This window comes from Microtus oregoni, unplaced genomic scaffold (genome assembly GCF_018167655.1).
Source record: "Microtus oregoni isolate MIOR12 unplaced genomic scaffold, Mior012 000003F_ref0000135, whole genome shotgun sequence".
In the NCBI taxonomy this organism is placed as follows: Eukaryota; Metazoa; Chordata; class Mammalia; order Rodentia; family Cricetidae; genus Microtus; species Microtus oregoni.
This window is the reverse complement of record NW_024543062.1, coordinates 70187596-70209977: the sequence shown is the minus strand read 5'-3', so window position 1 is coordinate 70209977 and position 22382 is coordinate 70187596. Positions and strand designations below refer to the sequence as shown.

At 36.3% G+C, this 22382-nt stretch overlaps 1 protein-coding gene across 1 annotated transcript in view; it reads left to right on the top strand.

The window, feature by feature from the left end:
- Nucleotides 1–13892: 13892 nt before the first annotated feature.
- The window catches only part of LOC121446120 (complement factor H-like), a 70606-nt gene continuing 62116 nt past the window's right edge, over nt 13893–22382 (top strand). The window contains exon 1 of the mRNA XM_041648518.1: nt 13893–14085. Within this exon, the coding sequence (XP_041504452.1) occupies nt 14028–14085 (58 nt within the window). The 5' untranslated portion in view covers nt 13893–14027. The remainder of the gene's footprint in view (nt 14086–22382) is intronic.

The window sequence follows — 22382 nt, the reverse complement described above, 5'->3', positions numbered from 1 at the left end:
CAGGGAGGAGGCGGAAATTTTTTTTTCAACAACTAAAAAATAAATAAATAAATAAATAAATTCTCACAAGCAATGAAACAGACAAGATTCCACATAAAAAGAGGGAAAGGGACACAGAAAGCGGGTATTGGACAGAAGCACAACCTAAACCAAGCAGAGCAAGCATCTATCCTCATAGTACAATTCCAGGACGGCTGCAGGTAGAGCAAGATGTGAGTACTAAAAGGTTTGTAGAACTACAATCCTTGACTGTAGTCCACTAGGCAATGCATTTTTTTAATTGAAAAAACAATTCCGCCTCCTCCTAGCCTCCCATTTCCCTCCCCCTCGTCCTACTCCTTTCCCCTCCCCCCACTCCTCTCCCCCTCCCTCTCCAGTCCTAAGAGCAGTCAGGGTTCCCTGCCCTGTGGAAAGTCCAAGGTCCAAAGTACCTTTTAATCAACATAAAGCCTTTTTACAATTCTGTTATTGACCTTAATTTCGTTTTTGTTTTTTATTGATTTTTATTGAGCTCTACATTTTTCTCTTCCCCCCTCCCTTCCTCTCCCCCACTTCAACACAGCCCCAAGGTCCTCATGCTCCAAACTTACTCAGGAGATCTTGTCTTTTTTTTACTTCCCATGTAGATTAGATCTATGTATTTCTCTTTTAGTGTCCTTATTATAGTCCACGTTCTCTTGGATTGTAATTTGCATGCTGTTTTTCTTTGCTTTATGTTTAAAAACTACTTATTAGTGAGTACATGTGATAATTGTTTTCCTGTGTCTGGATTACCTCACTCAATATGATGTTTTCTAGATCCATCAATTTTCTTGCAAAATTCAAAATGCCATTTTTTTTTCTGCTATAAAGTACTCCGTTCTGTAAATGTACCACATTTTCCTTCTCCATTCTTCAGTTGAGGGGCATTTAGGTTGTTTCCAGGGTCTGGCTATGACAAACAATGCTGCTATGAACATAGTTGAACACGTGTCATTTTAGCATAATTGAGCATCCTTTGGATATATACATAAAAGTGGTATTACTGGGTCTTGAAAAAGGTTTTTTTTCCTAATTATCTGAGAAACTGTCACACTGACATCTAAAGGGGTTGTACCAGCTTGCATTCCCACCAGAAATACAGAAGTGTTCCCATTACCCCACAAACTCTCCAGCATAAGTTGTCATCAGTGTTTTTGATCTTGGCCATTCTTACATGTGTAAGATGGAATCAGCGTTGTTTTGTTTGCATTTCTCTGATGACAAAGGATGTTGAACATTTCCTTAAGTGTCTTTCAGGCATTTTAGATTCCTCTGTGGAGAGTTCCCTGTTTAGATCTGTACTCTAGTTTTTTTTTTTATTGGATTATTTGTTCTTTTGATGACCAATTTCTTGAGTTCTTTGTATATTTTGGAGATCAGACCTCTGTTTGATATGGGGTTAGTGAAGATCTTTTTCCATTCTGTAGGATGTCGTTTTGTATTGATGACCATGTCCTTTGCTTCACAGAAGGTTTTTAGTTTCAGGAGGTGCCATTTATTAATTGTTTATCTCAGTGTCTGTGCTACTGATGTTATATTTAGGAAGTGATCTCCTGTGAAAATGCATTCGAATGTGTTTCCCACTTTCTCTTCTACAAGGTTCAGTGTGGCAGGCTTTATGTTGAGGTCTTTAATCCATTTGGACTTGAGTTTTTCATGATGATAGATATGGGTCTATCTTCATTTTTCTACATGTTGATATCCAGTTATGCCAGCAAAATTGTTAAATATTATGCTCTTTGTCAAAAATCAGGTATCTAAGAGGGTATGGATTAATATCAAGGTATTCAATATGGTTCCATTTGTCCTCCTGTCTGGTCTAATGCTAGTACCAGGCTGTTTTCAGTACTGTAGCTCTGTAGTCGAGTTTTAAGTCCAGGGTTGGGATGCCTCCAGAATTTCTTTTATTGGACAAGATTATTTTGGCTAGCTTGTTTTTTTTTTCTTTGCTTTTCTATATGAAGTTGAGTGCCATCCTTTCAAGGTCTGTAAAGAATTTTGATGGGCATTGCATTTAATCTGTAGATTTCTTTTGGGAAGATTGTCATTTTTACTATGTTAATTCTCTCTACCCAAGACCATGGGAGATCTTTCCACTTTCTGGTGTCTTCTTCAATTTCTTTTTTTTTTTAAGATTTAAAGTAATTGTCATGCAAGTCTTCCACTCATTTGGTTAGAGTTACTCTGAGATATTTTATGCTTTTTGTGGCCTTTGTGAAGGGTGTTGATTCTCTGATTTCTTCCCCATCCCTTTTATCATATGTTTATAAGAGGGCTACTGATTTTTTGAGTTAATCTTGTATCCTGCTACATTACCGAAAGTGTTTATGAGTTGTGGAAGTTCCTTGGTAAAATTTTTGGGATTGCTTATGTAAACTATCATATCATCACCAAACAATGAGAGTTTGACTTCTTCTTGGGTGTGTTTGCTTCTTTTTGTTGTAAAGTTTTCAAATGTTCTGTTAATTCACTAGTGTGGGTTTTTTCTAGCTTCTTGATGTAGGCATTTAGTGCTATGGACTTTCCTCTTAACACTGCTTTCATTGTGTCCCATAAATTTGGGTATGATGTGTGGTCATTTTCATTGAATTTTAGGAAATCTTTGATTTCTCCCTTTGTTTCTTCCTAGACCCATTGATGATTCAGGTGAGCATCGTTTAATTTCCATGTGTTTGTGAGATTTCTGTAATTAATGTTGCTGTTGAATTATAGTTTTAAACCATGGTGATCTGATAAGGTTCATTGGGTTATTCCAAAGTTTTTGTATATTTTAAGGTTTGTTTTGTTACCAAGTATGCAGTCAATTTTTTTAAAGAAGGTTCCATGAGAAGAAAGTATATTCTTTTCTGTTTGGATGGAATATTCTATATCTGTCTGTTAAGTCCATTTGAATTATAACATCTATTAGTTCCATTATTTCTCTGTTCATTTTTTGTCTGACTGATCTTTCCAGTAGTGGGAGAGGAGTGTTGAAGTCTTCCACTATTAGTTTGTGGGGTTTAATATATGATTAAAGCTTCAGAAGTGTTTCTCTTATATATGAGGGTTCCCTTATATTTTGGGCATAGATGTTCAGTATTGAGATTTCCTCTTGATGGATTTTTCCTGTGACTAATATGAAATAACCTCCTTTGTCTCTTTTCATTGATTTTAGCTTGAAGTCTATTTGGTAGGTATTAGAGTAGCTACACCTGCTTGTTTTGTAGGTTCATTTGATCATAATATTTTTCTCAACTCTTTACTCTGAAATGATATCTGTCTTTGAGGTTGAGATGTGTTTCTTGTATGCAGAAGGATGGATTCTGTTTTCATATCCAATTTGTTAGCCTGTGTCTTTTTATAGGTGAGTTGAGTCCATTAATACTAAGGGATATTAATGACCAGTAATTGCTATCACCTGTTAATTTAGTTTTCATTGTTGGTGATGTTAATTTGTGTGACTTCCCATTCTTTGGATTTACTGCTATGAGACATAAATTTTCAGTGTTTTTGTTGGTTTAGCTAACCTCCTTGGGTTGCAATTTTTCTTCTAGTATTTTGTGTAGGGCTGAGTTTGTGGCTAGGTTTTGGTTAAATCCAGTTTTGCCATGGGATATCTTGTTTTATTCTTCTATGGTGATTGGACCTTTTGCTGGGTATAGTAGTCTGGGCTGGAATTCATGGTCTCTTAATATCTGCATAACGCTTGACCATGACCTTCTTGATTTCATTGTCTCCAATGAGAAGTCAGGTGTAATTCTGATAGGTCTACCTTTATATGTTACTTGGCCTTTTTCCTTTGCAGCACTTAATATTCTTTCTTTATTCTGTATGTTAAGTGTTTTGGATCCAGTCTATTTAGTTTTCTGTAAGCTTCTTGTATCTTCATAGGCATATCTTTCTTTAGGTTGGGAAAGTTTTCTTTTATGATTGTATTAAATATATTTTCTGTGCTTTTGAGTTGAACTTCTCCTTCTTCTATATCATTATTCTTAGATTTGGTCTTTTCATGGTTTCCCATATTTCCTAGACATTTTGGCTTAAGCTTGTGTTAGATTTAATGTTTTCTTTCACTGATGAGTCTATTTCCTTTACTGTATCTTCAATACTTGAGATTCTCTCTTCCATCTCTTGTATTCTGCGGTTCATGCTTGAGTTTGTGATTCTTGATAATTTTATCATGATTTCTATTTCTATATTTCCCTTGGCTTGTGCTTTCTTTATTGTCTTTATTTCAGCTTTCAAATTTTGAATAGTTTCTTTCATGTGTTTGATTGCTTGATTGTTTTTTCTTGGTTTTCTTTAAAAGATTTGCTGATGTCTTCCAATTTTTTGTTTGTCTTTTCCTCCATTTCTTTGAAGGAACTTCTCTTCTTCTTTAAGAGTTTCAGAAATTCTCTTGAAGTTAAGTTTTTAGGTCATTTTCTTCTCCTTCATCTATATTTGTTTGTTCAAATCTTGCTGTTGTAGGGTCTTTATGTTTTACTGGCATTGTGTTGCTCTTTGTGGTGTTGCATTTATTCTTATCTATTCTACTCATCTTTTCCTATAATAGGTGTTTTTGGTGCTGTCTGAAATTCTGTTGATTAATCTTCAAGCTGCCAGTGAATCCAACGCTCAGATGATTGTTCCTCATGGTATAGCCAGTGCCAGAGTTCTAGTTACCCCATTGGTTTCTCTGTGTTCCTGGAGATAGTTCAGTTCTTTTGGGCTTTGCTCCACTCCCTTGGAATTTGCTGTCTCAGGCATAGATTGGCCTAGTTTACTAGCTTTGACCTGTTTCTATAAATCCTGGTCTGGATTCCCTCCTGCAGAATTCCCTGGCTTGGAATTGGTTCTGCAAAGTTCTACTGCCTCGAAGTTTTCAGGCTCAGGTGCACCCAGAACTACAGAGGACCTGGCACAGGCTTACTCCCTCAGAGGTCCCAGACTCATGCTTGGACCAGCAGACATTTCAGGTTCTTCCCTGTTACCTTTAATGTCCCAGACCAGTGCCAGAACCCACAGAGGTCCTGGCTCAGGCCTACTCTCTCTGGGATCCCAGACTCATGCCTGGCCCTGCAGATATTTCTGGTTCCTGACTACTCCCTCAGAGGTTCCAGATTAATGCGCAGACTGGCAGAGGTCCTGGCTTAGGCCTAGTTCCTGGGAGGTTCTAGACTCAGGCCCAGAAACCAGTGGTAAATAAGTTATCCCTTCTGTTACTGTAAATGCTTCCCTGAGCCAAGAAAGTGGTCCTTCAGTTTCCAGAATCCCTCTGGAAATCTGGGGTACATAGGTACCCCCAACCATGGACTTCATGGCTACCACTGGTCCTCTCCCCAACCCCATGCTCCCCTGTGACACTTGGAGCTAAAATGTTACAGTTTCTAATGAAACTAAAGGAACGACTACATGATTGCAGCCCTTTTTCCCCCATTCTGTTCCTTTCTTATGCCTGTTATTATAGCTAGGGATCAATGTAAATCTTCCAGGCAAGCCTGAGGAAAGTTGCTATTAAGAACGTAAATTGAAAAAAAAAGATACAAGAATTTATCTAGGACAAATATGAACTCAACTCTTAGGTCACCTTACAAAGGCTCTTGAAATATGCCAGTTGTGATCCTAAGACCCCTGATTGAAAGCAGCTCTTCATGATCTACTTCTCTCGGAGTTTCTCTGATGTTAGGACCAAACTTCATCATCTAGAGCAGCAACCCCTCACTTCTCAGGGATTTACCAGGGGTATGGTCATTTGAGGGAAAATGGATCCAAAAGGGAGTGGCACTATTAGGAGGTGTGGTTTATTTGGAGTAAATATGACTTTATTAGAGGAAATGTTTTACTGTGGGGGTGGAGTTTGAGCTCAAACTACTCCATTGCCGCAGTGTTTCTGTTTCCTTCTGATCAAGAGGTAACCAGCATCATGTCTGCTTGCATGGGAAGATGATAATGGCCTGAACTTATGAACTATAATCCACTACCTCAATTAAATGTTTTCCTTTATAAGAGTTGCCATGGTCATGCTTATGATGATGTCTCTTCACTGCAATTGAAACCATAACTGAGACAATGGATAGATAGAAAGGCCCCAGTTAAGGCATTTCAGCTTATTATAGCAACTGCCCAGGTCTTCTCACCGCCCAAAGCCCAAGAATCTTTAATCCTTCTCAAATAATGCCTGTCCCTCATGACTAAGAATTTAAATATATGAGCCTATGGGGCCATTTTAATTCAAACTATTACACTTGCCACAGCAAACAACGTACTCAGAATGTGTGAGTCACAATATATCTTTCCTCCCTTTGGTTGTGTTTTTATTTGATTGATCATAGTGACAATGAAAGCTAATAATCATTTCTTTGTCAAATTTTCCATCCTTCTGGATCTTATGCAAGAAGACTTAAGAGGAAATTGATATTACCCCCCCTTCTTCATTCTATGTGCTTTTCCTAATGCCTTTTCCTTGGGTTCCTCATCATTCACACCAGTGGACAGTAAAACAGAGCTAGAGATCTGGACTCTATTGTCTGATCTCAAAATTTAACATTTAAATATTATGCTCACCACTTGCTGTGGTGTGAATGGAAAATGTCTCTGATAGCATCATGTGTGTAACCACTTAGTGTCTAGTTGGTGGTACTCTTTTAGGATTTTATATAAAATTCATAGTTTGGAGCACTGCTGAAGGAAATGGATCAGTAGGTACTTCAAGGTGTTATAGATCCCCCAGTTACCTTCCTGTCGCTACTGACTGATGACAGATACACTGTGACCAGCCCCTGCAAGCTCTTGCTATCTTGCCTCTCTGACCAAACTTCAGAAGTAAAAATAAACCCCCTCTTCCTTAAATTGCATCTTGTAGACTGTTTGATCACACAATGAAAAAAGAAACTATCAAACTGCCTTTCAATTTTAGTGTGTATATTATTCCTAATGTTTGTCATCAATTGTGTACCAAGGCAAAGGAAAATCTTAAAGCTTGCCTACTATAGTCTTTTACAAAGATTTATATGTTAGAAATTTAGTATTCTGCAGTGATTCTATTTAAGTAAAATATAATTACATTCTCTAAGTTATGTTTCAGATAATATCTAATAAATTACAAACAACGGTAATGCATTATAGAAATAAATATTTCTTGGGAAAAATAAAATTACATTGTCTTATATGTCATCACTCAGATGCAATTCAAATTCAAAATGATTCCAGAATACTGTTTTCATAAAAATTTTCCATAACCTTTGACGGTTTGACCCTATTAATTTTTTTCTCAAAACTCTCTCTCCCTGCTTTTTACAATATTGATTTTTCTTATTCCTGCTATCTCCTAATCTTGTGGAAGATATATTTTTTATTTCATTCCCATCTTGTTGTCATTTCCATTAATTTTTTTATTTTATGATTATATTTTTTATTTTATCCTCAGAGTAAAAATGCCTATTACCTTACTTTAAGATAATTTTTATAATAGAAATCAAATAAATAAAGCCTATATAGAACCTTTATTGGGTAGATTATCAGATTTTATTATACATGATATATTATTATATTATCATATAAAAAGTAATTTGGTTACTGCTAGTTCCATTTTCCAAGCTTTATTCATATTAAAATCCTACTTATTTATAATAAACATAATATTGACATTAATATTCCCATTTTACATATGAGTGGTCAACTGAAAGACATTTGATTATGTAATAGAAACTTTTCTATCAGGTGGCATAAGGGAATAAAATTCTACATGCAAAGTGTTCCTCTAAAATTATCTAAAACTGTATTAGAATATTTGTTCTCTAGCAATACAATTAGATAGATCCATGCTATGGTTGGGGTAAGGAACAAGTGAAATTCTTAGTCTATTGTAAGCTTATTAGTGGTACATAAAGTTTTATTTTTCTGAGTAAAACAATCTACTAGAAATTAATTTATATGTCAAAGTGTTGGAGAGCCTTTTATTATATTTGCAACTCTCCTTTAATTGTTCACAGATCAATTTGCCATTTCATGAAGGTTAAAATGTTGGAATTCATGTACTGAGAAATGGTCACACACGTGAGTAAAAAGGCCAATTGCACTTTTCTCCTTTTTGTCTTTAGTCCTGTCATAGCAGTTGTCCAAATCAGATTTATTGTAATGATTTATTTTGGGAAACATCAGAGTACAAAAAGCTACTTTATTTTATTCTGGTATCTGAAAATAGTTATATCATCTGATTCGAGAAGGCCATTAACTGTGGCAAAAGTCAGCTGCATCAAGATAATCTTATGTTGAGATTTGTAATAGGGAATACGTTCTTAACAATGAGCAATGGTATGCCTTCATGTGCCAATTATACCTCAGTATAGAAATTTTAGAAAGATAACAACAATGCTGAAAGTCAGCTGTAAAATATCCTGGAGAAATAATTGCTCCAATTATTTATACCTAGTCTACTGTCAGTGTAGACACACAGCATTGGTTCCAGGGTTAGATGTAGTCAGACAGAGTTGTCTATCTAGTTTCACATTATTTTAAGATTAAAATATGCGTTGACCTTAGTAACATAAAATAAAAGGATATTCTGATTTTTGTTTTGCATGGGGCTGGATACAAAGAAAGTGAACTTTAATTCAGATCAGGAAAAGGAAAGAAAGATGAAAAAGAAAAAAAGTTAAGTATTTATTTAACTATGAATATGGACATATATATATGTATATATATATATATATCACACAGCTTAAATGCACCAGGAAAAGTGATAAATAAACAATAATAAATTCATGTGGCCACAGATGCTGACAAGAATGCATGTGTAACATGACAATGTATGAATAAATACACATCTATAAAAATTCCACAATTCCCCATCTATATCTATATAAAATTAAAGAGAAATTCAGATAAATGTTCCAATTCTAATTTAATGCTATATAATTTGTTCTTATTTTCCTCTTTGCTCTCTGAAATCATGTTCCAACAGTTGATGTCAAATCTTTCATTATTTGTTTAGTCCTACTCTACAGCCATAGCGTTTACATAACTATTGGTCTCCCAAAAGAAATAACTTCACCATCTAAAGTAAAGAATATTTTTTTTTGTCTCTTGTCATGCATGTTGAAATAAATTTCTGCTATATAGATTAATATCACAACCCCCCCTTGGAATTTCATTATGTTATTTGGAGTGCATGTAATTCTCTTGCTAAAGATATGTATTCGATCCTGATATTCCCCACCTTCCAGCTGATTTTTGAAACATGTTGATACATTAGTGTTTATAATCTCTGCTACAATGTATACTAACATGTATTGCAATTACTTACTATTGCATGTGTAGCACTACATACCATTTCATAAATATGCTAGCCTGTTGATTTTAGCTGTCTAAAGATGTAGAAAACAGAGTTTCCTTTACTTTGATCTTTCTATGTATTCATTTTTTATGTATGTCTAGGCTTTTAATATTTTATATTCTTCCTTACTAAGAACATATTGCAATTTCTTTCAGATATTTTGATATTTTAGTAATAGGTTCTCTTAGATTTTAAGAAACTATATATCTAACTTTTAAGGATACTTCTATTAGTTACTTATCTATTGTTGTGCTAGTACATCATGTCCAAGATAACTTATGAGATAAAACATTTAATTTAGGGCTTATGATTATACAGGGTGAGAGTTTATGACTATCATGGCAGGGAGCCTGGCCACATGCAGTCAGGCAGTTATGATATTGAGGTAGTAACTGAGAGCATACATTTGATACAAAAGTGGGAAGGAGAGAGAGAGAGAGAGAGAGGAAAAGAGAGAGAGAGATGTTAGATCCCCCCTGTATGGTGTGAATATGTTTTTTTTCCCATTGGTTAATAAGGAAGATGCTTGATCCTACAGCAACACAAAATAGAATAAGGTGGGAATTCCAAGAAGAGATAAAAGAGAAGAGTAGGTGGAATCAGAGAGATGTCATCTAGCTGCCAAAGGAAAAACATGTGAACCTCCAGGCAGAAACTTACAGGTAGACCATGGCCTTGTGGTGATTCACAGATTAATAGCAATGGGTTCATTTAAGATGTAAGAGAGAGCTTGGGGAGTGGGAGGGTGGAGATGGAGGAAGGGCAGATATAGGAGCAGGGAAGAATATATTTACATTAAAGGAGCCATTTTAGGGTTGACAAGAGACTTGGTTCTTGAGGGGATCCCAGGTGTCCACGGGAATGTCCCCAGCTAGGTCCTTGGCAGCAGAGTAGAAGGTGCCTGAACTGGCCTTGCCCCACTATCATATTGATGGTTATCGCGAATATCACCATAGAATCTTCATCCTTCACGGATGGAGATAGAGACAGTGACCCTCATCAGAGCAATGGACTGAGCTCTCAAGGTCTAGTTAAAGAGCAGAAGGAGGGAGAAGATGAGCAAGGAAGTTGGTCCACCCACTGAGACAGTGTGCCTGTTCTAATGGGAGCTCACCAAATCCAGTTGGACCAGGACTGAAAGAGCATGCTATCAAACCAGACTCTTCAAATAAGGCTTACAATGGGGGCTGACTGAGAATCCATTGATAAAGGCACTGGGACTTGTTTCTACTGCATGTACTGGCTTTTTGAGACCCTTAGTCTATTTGGATGCAAAGCTTCCTAGGCCTGAATGTAGTGGGGAGGGCCTTGGACTTCCCACAGGGCAGGGTTCCCTGCCCTCTATTAAGGAGGGAGGAGGAGGGAGAAGGAAGAGTGGGGGAGGGGAATGGGAGGAGAGGAGGAAGTATAAATTTTTGAATGGAAAAAATAAAAAAATACGAAAAAAGAAAAAAGAATATCAGAGTAAAAAGATATTTTACGTTGTTAGTTAAAAATCAGTGAGTAGTGAATAAAAGATTGGTATTTTAAAATAAATGAAACTTCTAACTGAGAAAAACATCTTAAGCAAAATCAAATTTTGGTCAGCAAAAAAGAATGTTTGTAACTTAGATCACAGACAAAAGTCTAAACTTTTCAATTATATGAAGAGCTCCTAGAAATAAGTAAGAAAAAATAAATCAAGAAAACCAGGTAAATATTGATAAAAAGAATACAAAAAATAATTAGTAGTGACTTAAAAATGAATAACATTCTAATTTTAATAAGAAGTAAAGTCAAATTGCCCTGGGAAAACATTTTTCTCATATCAGATTAGTAAGAACTACTTACAACTGTGATGATTTATTATATTGATTACTACATGGGGAAATATTTTCATGTGCAGTTGATGCAGAGGAAATTAGCTCAATTTCAATGAATACCCTTGTCTAGTAGACAGCAAATACACACAGCCATTGACCTTACAATTGAAGTTCTAGTAATTTATCCTACAGATAGATTAGAACATCTACAAAATATATTTACTAGGTTAGTTGTTGCAACTTTAAGATATTATAAACTTTGGGAGGCCGAGGCAGGCGGATCTCTGTGAGTTTGAGGCCAGCCTGGTCTACAAGAGCTAGTTCCAGGACAGGAACCAAAAAGCTACAGAGAAACCCTGTCTCGAAAATCCAAAAAAAAAAAAATATTATAAACTAAACTTGCATCAGGTGAGAGTAGTTATACTATGATTCATTTGGACACTAGAATATAGGGCATCTATGAGTGGCTAGACGGGGAATGAAGTATATTGAATGCTTAAAGAACGCGTATTGCGTTTGTGTGTCTTTGTGATTGTGTCTGTTTGTGTGTTTGCATGTGTGTCTGACACTCTACTTGAAGCTTGTTTTCTTCTTGGCAAAACTGGCCTTTAAGCAAAAAACCTGCCCATGCATTGACCACTGACAAAATGCACTGTGTCCGGACTGGACAAACCTGATTTAAAAAAAAAAAAAAAGACTGCCAAACTTTTCCAAGACAGAATAATATGATTTTGACAATTTTCCTGCCTCTAAAAATGGTAGCCAGTTTTCTCTGTCATTTTCTGTGCATTTTCAAAGCTGCTTGATTGCACTTGCTACCTTGCTGTCTACTCAAGTAATATCATCTTCCTTCTCAGGTCTTCAATGGTGTAAAAAAAAAAAAAAGACAGTCGTAGTTACTTTCTTCTTATGACTTAATCAAGCCATTTATAATATGAGACTTAGACTCCTTAGGTTAAAATAATTATTAAAACATTTAACATGTGTTTCTTGCTTAGTACTGTCTATGCTAGTTCTAATTTTTATACTTGATATGTGTTCTTATTGTATATAGTTTTGTATTAGGTTTGGAACTCTCCAATTTAGACAAAAGGGGGAGGTAATAGGGAACCTCCTTCAGCCAATGGCCTTTAAGAGGCTGGTTGAGCGTGGTTTGGGGTACTAAAAAGGGGATGTTCTATTGGGATCTCACCAAGGCCAGCTGGCCTAGGTCTGAAAAAGCATGGGATAAATCCAGACTAGCTGAACATAGCGGACAATGAGGAATACTGAGAACTCAAGAACAATTGCAGTGGGTTTTTGATCCTACTGCACGTACTGGCTTTGTGGGAGCCTAGGCAGTTTGAATGCTCACCTTAGGAGACCTGGATAGAGGTGGGCAGTCCTTGGGCTTCCCACAGGTCAGGGAACCCTGATTGCTCTTCGAGCAGATGAGGGGGGGGGGACTTGATCGGGGGAGGGGGAGGGAAACTGGAAGCGGTTGTGGGGACGAGGCAGAAATTCTTAATAAATAAATAAATTAAAATAAAAAATAAAAAATAAAAAATAAAAAAAAAAAAAAAAAAAAAAAAAAAAAAAAAAAAAAAAGGTCTAGGCTCGCATGCCTGCCCTCTCTCTCCTCTCTTCTCGATGTTGGATTCAGTTCCTATTCCCTGTTCTTGCAGAGGACTATGATCTGTGAGCCCCTCTTAAATAAAATACCCCTTATTATACTTAAAAAAAAGAGTTATCTATAAAAATGCATGAGCTAATTGGCCAAACGGTGTTGTAATTAATAAAGTTTCTGTATGACGATTTTTGGTATTGGTGGTTGTGAAACAAATCAGCAGTCTATGCCTACAAAATAGTATCTCTGCCTATGAGAAAGAGAGGCCTCTTTTCCTGCATGCAGCTTCCAGAGATTGCTTGGATCTGACTGCTTCTCCTGCAGGTCACTTGGGCCTGCCTGATGCTCTTGGACACTGTTCAGGCCTTACTTTCAAATTTTTAATTTGAATTTTTGAAAATTTTATACATGAATATGCTGAATTTGAATGATTTCTACAATTCTCTCCCCCCTTCCAACTCTTCCTATGGCTTTCTTGCCCCTCTCTAAATCTTGACCTCTTATTCTATAATCAGCATCTTATATGAATTATATGTGTACACCAACAATCTAGTGGGTCTAATTAATGTTTCTACAATATAAGTGTTTAGGGATGACCATTTAGGTTTTGTAATATATATAGTTAAAATTAGTTTGTCCAAAATTCAAATTGAATACTACATAGAACAAAAATTGACAATCAAGAGCCATGTTGTGCAAAGTGATGTCTCAAATAAATTTCTGAGTAAAGGACTCTAACTAAACAAAGAAGCAAATTGGTTCTCCCCCACTTACATACACTAAGTACAGACAAATAGAGTCCATGTTCTTGGAGACAGCGACATTGATTGAAAACTGGAGAGCACAGCAGTTAGAAATGAAGACAGAAGTTTCTTGACTGGTCCCTGGGTTATGGTCCTGAAAGCCCTGCCAAACTGAAGCTCCCCAATGACTTTTAAAAGAGCCTTCACTGCTTTCTGTTGTGTGGTTATGAAACCCAGAAGTGATCACCAGCCCCTGCTCCTCACATTCCGAGAAACCTGAACTTGTTTCCAAAGAAAACAAGCTGGCATTTACAATAATAATCAGCAGGTCACAGGCAGGCACAGCAAGGGCAGGGATCAAACACTCAAGCGGCTAAACTTGTAGTCTATGTTTTTAGTTTACTTTGCAGAAGTTGCTGGGGAGCAGATCATTTAGTGATCCTGATTTCCTAAGCTGACTTTCAACTTCACTTTGGGGCAAGTCTTTCCCTGCAGTAAGGACAGTTCTTAACAGAGACTGGTGGTGCTGTACTTCTCTGCCTCCAAGAAAGATCCAAACCATGGGACTATCAGCAAGAATTATCTGGCTTATGTTATGGACTGTTTGTGTAGCACAAGGTAAGTTTTAAACAGATTGCCTTTCTCCATTCTGGCTGAGCTGCACTCTATAACATTTGGAGATAATAATTCTCATAGCAACCATTGAAATAAAGTCTACAAAATGTGAAGGAATTACTGGTCTGTAACTTAATGGCCTTTGGTGCTAAGTTTAAAGGTTGCAAGCAGTTCATTTGATTGCCATAATTGATGGTTCCTCCCAATGTAAAACACAAACAGTCCTTGAAAAATGTTTTTGCAAGTAATAGTTCGGTATAATCATTTAGCTTGTAGTCATCATGAAATACAAACCCCTTTTTTGTATGAGTGTCCCTGAAATACTTCATGTAAAACAAGTGAGAAATATGTAAATATCTGTACTTAGTGAAAACTTTTACAAATTTTTTAGGGAGTGAATTTATTTTAGGCATAATTCTTTTTATGGCATTTCTTGATCATGGTTTGTCTTTTTTTCTGCTTTGTGTTATCTTTTTAAAATTCTTTTTTATTGTTTTATTGAGCAGTATATTTTTCTCTGTTCCCCTCCCTGTCTGTCCCCTTCAACCCTCTCCCAAGGTCCCCAATGCTTCCAATTTACTCAGGAGATCTTGTCTTTTTCTACTTCCTATGTAGATTATCCATGTATGTCTTTCTTAGGGTCTTCTTTGTTATTTAACTTCTTGTGAATTGTAGGCTGTTTTTTTTTTTTGCTTTATGTCTAAAAGTCATTTATGAGGGACCACATAAGATATTTGTTTCTCTGGGTCTTGGTTGCCTCACTCAATATGATGTTTTGTAGATCCATCCATTTACCTGCAACTTTCAAGATGACCCATCACTTACAACTGAGATTGCCATGACTTTAAAGTTTGATACATAAGAACGGCATGTATGAAACTAAAGTGGTTATAAAATTTGACACATAATCTTTATATGACATTTGTAAGATCTTATGTATTTGGTTTCTGTTTTCCCAAGAGTGTATATGGAACATATACCCTTGTGAAATTCTTTTGTGGCCTGTATAATGTGAGTGTGAGAGCTCTTCCCCCATGTCAAAAAGAGAAGTTCCAACTCTATCATTGAGTTAAATTCCATCAAAATAATATGCTTTATTCAATGAAGGGGTTCACTTTTCTAGTACATAGTGATGTGACAAGCATTCAATTGACTTATTTTTGTTGTTCTGGATTTTAAAAATAGGGTGTTGTAATGTAAGACACCAACTCAAAAATCCTGTTTGCAATTGCTTTAAACATATGCCCTAGATCAGCAGTGGAAAAGTACAAAACTTGCAAAACAGCCCTGAGTGCCAAAACTTGCACCCTGACCATGGTACCCTGCACCACCAGCCTGCCAAGAAACACCTAGCACCCATGATAGGGCTTGGGGACTTTCCAGTACAGGGTTTGGGGTTTTTATGGCATATCTGGGAAATAGAAGGAACAAATAGCTATGGCCTAAAACGGACCCAAAATGCTAAATGTTGTATCCAATTGTTTTGTATCTTATATCCATTATTTTAATGTTGTGGATTTTACCTATAAAAACTTGCTGGAATTGCTGTTCGGGCGGGTTGCTCTGCCTCTTTGGAGACTAGAGACATCTGGTCACGTGATCCTTAATAAACCCTCTTGCTTCTTACATCTGCTGGACTGGTTAATTGGGCCGGGGGACTTCTCTCTCTTGGGCCTTCACCCAGTGGGTGAGGGTCTTTCACTAACACTCTGCTTTGTCCATAAACTCACCGTAATCCTGTGTCAGCCCTCTATGTGCTGAGGTTACAGGTCCTAGTAACTTGACTTAGCACTTGTTATATCAAGTGAATAACGCAATGTTAATCATTTTTCCAGATGTTTCACTTAGCCAACACTTTGCAGTTTGAGCCTTTGCTGTGGCCTCTACTCACTGAAGAATATTAACAAACAAGCTCTAACTGGACACGTACCTCTCTAGACAAGAAAGACAGATATGGTTTCTCAGTTATATCTTTTAATCAAGTTCCATAAATTTGTTGAATATTTTTGAATGAACTTTTCAATTATATTTTGTAATATTATTTTTTGAATTTTAGCTTATAAGTCTTATATTCAGATACCGTTTAGACTAAAGCATTCATTTTCATATAAATGAAAATATAAGTATTATTAAATATAAGTATTATTATTAAAATGAGATATGATTATATTGGCTAAGATTTCTAAAGCAGTGTTGATATTATTAACTATAACTCAACCTTTTTTCTTGTCATAAGTCAATGTTTTGGTCTTTTACATTAATGGTCTATGTTCATACAGAGATATTTTTGAAGGTATATATTATAAACAAATATCTATTTTATTTTTAACTAATTCTTAAATCTTAAGAAATTATAGAAATTAAATCAAGCTTTTATATAAACACTAAGTGGAATTTAAATATTATAAGGAAGTACCCTCCAATTTACATGAAAAATTAATGTTAATGATTTAAAATCCTCATACCATGGATTCCAGCTGATTTTCTTGTTATTGTTGGATATGATTTTTCATCATTATGTATTGAAATGCGGTGCTCGTTCTTACTTGTGAGCTGGGCTGCACTATCCACATTACTGTTCCAAGGGCTTTACAGTAAGAGATGAAGGAGTTTAATATTAAAAGCATTATGTAGAGTAACCTTATGATATTCACAAATTCACACAATGAAGAGACAGGTGTGAGAAGTTTCATGGACATTCAGTGGACACAGAGCTCCCTCTTCATTCTTAGCTTGGCTAGTAGCCTGGGTCTGTCTGAAAAGTAAACAATTTCAACAGTCTGTCAACTTAACAGGAATTCCCCCATGCAACAGAACTTGAATCAATTAAAATTGTTACATATATGCTTCAATAGTTTCGATTGTTTCTTTTTCCAACATCAGACACTGGCTACTGGGCTGATTAAAAAAATGATTGTGAAATGCTACCCTAATGCTTTCCTAAGCCTGGAAGAAGAGGCAAGCATTTCATAAATCACTTCTGCTTTGATAAATATCAACATTCTTCCAAAACCAAGATTAACTGGACCAACAGGAAGGCTGAACTGGTTAATGAACTTTCTTGCAACAGAATCTGACTACTTGAGTTAAATCCATGGAACCTACAAGGTGAAAGCAAGAAAAACACCTTCTGCAGGCCATGTTCCAGTTTCCATAGGCAAGCATGGCCACAGGATATCACACCTGCCCATATTAAAAACAAAAAAGAAAAGTACAAATTTAACAAAAATTTTAAAAGGGAAGAACTATGAACCTAGCTTTGTCTTTGTCCTCGCTTTTCCATATGTCAAGGCTGCCTAATATATTTTTAGTATAGGACCTGCCTGTGTTTACGCTCCTAGCTCCTGGGAACTTTAAATGCTGATTCTTGCAAAATCACATGCTGTTCAGATTGGGTAAGATTTACAGGACAACCTGTAACATAAGAGTTCCTTAATTAAGCTGTGTAATTTCAGTTCTGGAGAATGGATTATACCCAAGTTTTCCAAGCACACATTTTACCCTCACAATTGGATATTGTGTGAAATTGTCCACAGCCCAAAATTACTGAAACAAACCAATTAAATTTGTGCAGAATCACAACCAAATAACCACTGCAGACTTCCAGGGGAGATAAGTGTTCTTTGATCCTGGAGGTCTAAAGAACAAAAACGTTCTTTTAGGCTTCAAGATTTTAATCATAGAATGGAGAATTCATTTAATTCTATATTATGTTATTTTAAGTGTAAGATGTTTTCAAGTTTAATTTGACTTTGATTTAGAAAATTTGATCTTACATATATTAATTATGAATTAATAATAGGTACCCTTTAGAGATTAGAAGGAAAAGTTATTTATGCTTTTATTTAAAATGCTATGATAAATGGCAAAATGTTAACTGTGATGTAAACTATTTTTTTCCTTAAGAAAAAGAATTTATATGGAAAGTGCTCATACTTTTTCTTTCATTCTATGTTCACAGTAGTGTAGAGTTTGCCCCATCTTTTTTTTTTCTATTTTCGAGACAGAGTTTCTCTGTGTAACTTTGGCACCTGTCCTGGATATAGCTTTATATGCCAGGCTGGCCTCAAATTTACAGAGACACACCTGCCTCTGTTTCCTCAGTGCTGGGATTAAAGATGAGGACTGGTTACAATAATATACTCAATAAATTGGTCATAAAAAAAAACAAAAACAGATAATCTAATTTAAAAATGGGGTAGACCTAAACAGAGAACTCCTCAGCAAAGGAATCTAAAATGTCTGAAAGATTATTGATAAAATGCTCAACATCCTTAGCCGTCAGAGAAATGGAAATCAAAACAACTTTGAGATTCCATCTTACACCTGTAAGAATGACCAAGTTCAAAAACACTGATGGGAACTTATGTTAGAGAAGATGTGGGGTAAAGGGAACACTCCTGTATTTCTATTGGTAGTGAAAGCTGGTACAGCCCCTATGGATATCAGTATGGCTATTTTTCATAAAATTAGGAAACAATCTTCTCTAAGATCCAGTAATACCACTTTTGGGTATATACCCAAATGATTCTTAATCATATCACAAGTAGATGTGCTCAACTATGTTCATAGCAGCATTTTTAGTTATAGCCAGAACCTGGAAACAACCTAAATGCTCCTTGACCAAAGAATGGATAAGGAAAATGTACATTTACACAGTGGAGTACTCCACAGAAGAAAAAAATCGTGACATCTTAAAAACTGAAAGCAAATGGATGGATCTATAAAACATCATATTGAGTGAGGTAACCCAGACCCAGAAAAACAAATATCATATGTACTCACTCATAAGTGGCTTTTGACATAAAGCAAAGAAAACCAGCCTAGAATTCACAATCCCGGAGAACCTAGACAACAACCTGGACCCTGAGAAAGACATACATCGATTGAATTTACATGGAAAGTAGACAAAGATAAGATCTCCTGAGTAAATTGGGAGTGTGGGTATCATGGGAGAGAGTAGAAGGAAAGGGGAGAGGAAGAAAGGGGATCAGAGAAAAATGTATAGCTCAATAAAATAAATTTTAAAAAGGTGTGTGTGCCACCACCATCATAGTAACTGAAAACCACAAAACCCATTCCTCCAGTCTTCACTTTTATTGTTTGAGATAGAGTTTTATCTTATGACCCAAGCTGGCCTTGTACTCCTCGTCCTCCAGTCTGAGCTTCCGACTTACTAGAATTCAACATCTAGAAACACCTGCTCAGGTTTTTATCACCATTTCTCAACTAAATTAACAGGAATAGCTGGTCCTTCTTTAGAAGAATGGGTAAAAATTCTTTTAAATTCCAGATTGTTAAAACCTTTTAAAGAAGCCATAAATAATTTTCTTCCGAAGTAGAAAAGAAAAAAAATCTTTGATTAAAAGAGAAGTGACCAGTCCTTAAAACATGTAATAGAGTAACATTATACAAACTGAACAAGTTATATTTAGAAAAATATATGAATATCATATATGCAGGTAATAACAATGATGAAAATAAGAGTCCATTAATTTGAAAGAGAGCGAGAAGGTTTATATGGGAGGTAAGGGAGTGACAAAAGGAATGGGAAAATGTAATGATATTGTAGTTAAAAGAAATAATAGTAAAAAAATAGGAATTTCCATAGAAATTAGAAAATAATGTGGATTTACATAGTAAAAAGATGTGTCTGCAATGGTTTAGGTTACTCATGAAACCAATCTTGGCATCTTGCCTTTATGTTCCTATCAAGGGTTTGTAAACTTGATAAGTCATAGCATAAGCCAGGACTTACATGTATGCACCTTTTAAACATTTCCTTTATTTTAAATTATAGTGAATAATTAGAATTACTGCTGCAGTCTAAACTGTGAGTATCATAATAGTTTCAAAGCGGGAAGACATATTAAAAACGCTGAATTCACCCATCCTTGAAATTTCTTTGACTTTCTTCTTTGGGGCAAAGGGGAAAGAATTCACAACTACAAAGGAAGCACCTGTTGCAAATTAAATAATCCCCTTCCACTTGCAAAGCTATAGCTTTACAATTAAGCAAACAGAGCCTCCCTGTGCTGAATCTGAGAATTGTAAGTAAAGGGAAGTAATCCTTTCATCACAAGCCATGGAAGGAAGGAGACTCTGACATTTCCCTAGGGAAAGTAGGGAAATGTATAACTCGATTAAAAACAGTAAAGTATATAAAAATAAAAAAAATCAGGAATGTAAAAGAGAAGACAGCATAGACATTCTTTTTTGATCCTTGAATTTAGATTTTCATAAGAAAAAGCTACAGAGACAAGGTCAGGAAAACATGTGCCCTGTGTAGTAAGGTCCCCGCACAGTCTAGACATTTACACAACGTCTCCATGGTCGTCATCACAGTCCCAGGGGCTAGAGGTCCAGTTATGCAGACATTTGCTTCTTCACAATCCACCCTAAGAGAGTATGTGAGTGTTGTAGATCTTTATGTAAGCTAGAAAAATGGGCAATATTAGTTAATTATCCAAATTAGGTTTTAATTTCAGTAGGACAAATAACCCTTACCCACAAGACCCATGTTTTCAAGAATTGTGTTGCATTTCCTTAACTGGTGCTTTTTGGCATTGTTCTGTGTCCCATTTCTCTTCTGTGTTTTCTCTTCTGCAACTCTTAACATACCTGACATGTTTATAGTATCACAAACCCAACCAACCTGTAATTTACATGAAAGAGACAATACAGTTAAATTTAGTGATATTCTGTGAAACTTATTCTGTGTAAAATTTCACTGATAGAGGATGAGACTGGGCAGTGGTAAGCAACCAAGTTTTTCTGAGACAGGAAGCATTTCAGTGTGAAATGCTGTGGAAGTTGTCAAAGACTGGAGAAACTGCTCACAGGCAGGGAGTAGGGTGGATTGTGATGGAAAACCTTGCTTATTTTTAGCACAGCCATATTCTAGAAATGCGCATGCCCTTTACCTGAATATAATTTTAAACTGCAACTCTTAGGTATTGTGATCTAGAGTTATTCTGAGGTAGAAATTGCCACATAGTAAATAGTATTCATTTTGGACTTAGATTGCTCAATTTTGAAATCTCCCCACCCTCCAGGTTAATCCATTTTTGTTGGCTATCTCTAATTGTCAATAAGTTGTTACCACTTTCCTCTACACACACACACACACACACACACACACAAGCACGCACGCACGCACCACACCTACCTTTCATTATATGAGGAGATGCTGACAACCAAGTCATGTGTGCTCAGTTGACTGATGTGTGGCTCACCCAGTTCTTCAGTTCTTCTCAGAACTTAGCACATGAAAAATACACAAGGTAACTGGGAGAAAACTGTTACATTTTGGTTAAAATGAATTAAAAAAAAATAATTTCAGAGAAAGTCAAGTAACCAGAGGGGAATAAAAGGAAATTTCTACCTGGAAATAATAAAAAAGAGCACAAGAATTTGACAGAGCACTTTTGTTTTGACATATTAACTTAGAAAGCTTAGTTTCTCACAAACAGTGCTAACTGGAAATGCAATAGACAGAGGATGATTGTAGAAACACCCCTTCAAAGATTCCTAAGAACTTTTTATACTTTGCCCTAAATGCAAGAGGTTTCTGACTGAAACACTGCAATATAGACTCACACTTGGTGCTGCAGCAAGGGCAGCCTGAATGCCTAGACTGGCTGGGGGTGCTGGGATTGAGACACAGAAGCTTCTTTTCAGGTGGAAGAACAGCAACCTTCATTTTGCCCCAGCTAAAGTGTTTTATATTAGGAAGCTTCTGCAGGAAAATCACTGGCCACAAGGAAGTTCCCCTGTCTGTCAGGGGGAATGAGGGCGGCTAGAACACAACAATTTGGGAGATGAATAGATGAACAGTATGGTTGTGGAGAGTTGTCAATGCAGACAACAGGCCTTCAAATTCACCAGACAATGGTTTCCTTGTCTTTTTTTTCCTCCCAGTTTTGAAAAACTGTAAGAAAAGCCAGGTGGGGTGGAGCATGCCTTAAATCCCAGTACTAGGGAGGCAGAAGCAGATAGACCTTTGTGAGTTCAAGGCCAGCTTGGCTTCAAATTGACTTCCAGGACATCCAGGACTACACAGAAAATCACTGTCTCATGGTATGGGATGGGGGGTGATAATAAAATCTAACCCTCTGTATACTAATTTAAAAGTAAAATTAAAAATAAAAATTAGAATGGGTCAGGAGGGAGAGAGGATGTAACATGAGGGCTGACTTGTTGAGGTTTCTGTCCTACCCGGTACCCCACAGCTGGCAAGCCCCAAAGAAAATCACACAGAGGTCTCCATTAGTTATAAACTGATTGGCCCATTAGCTCAG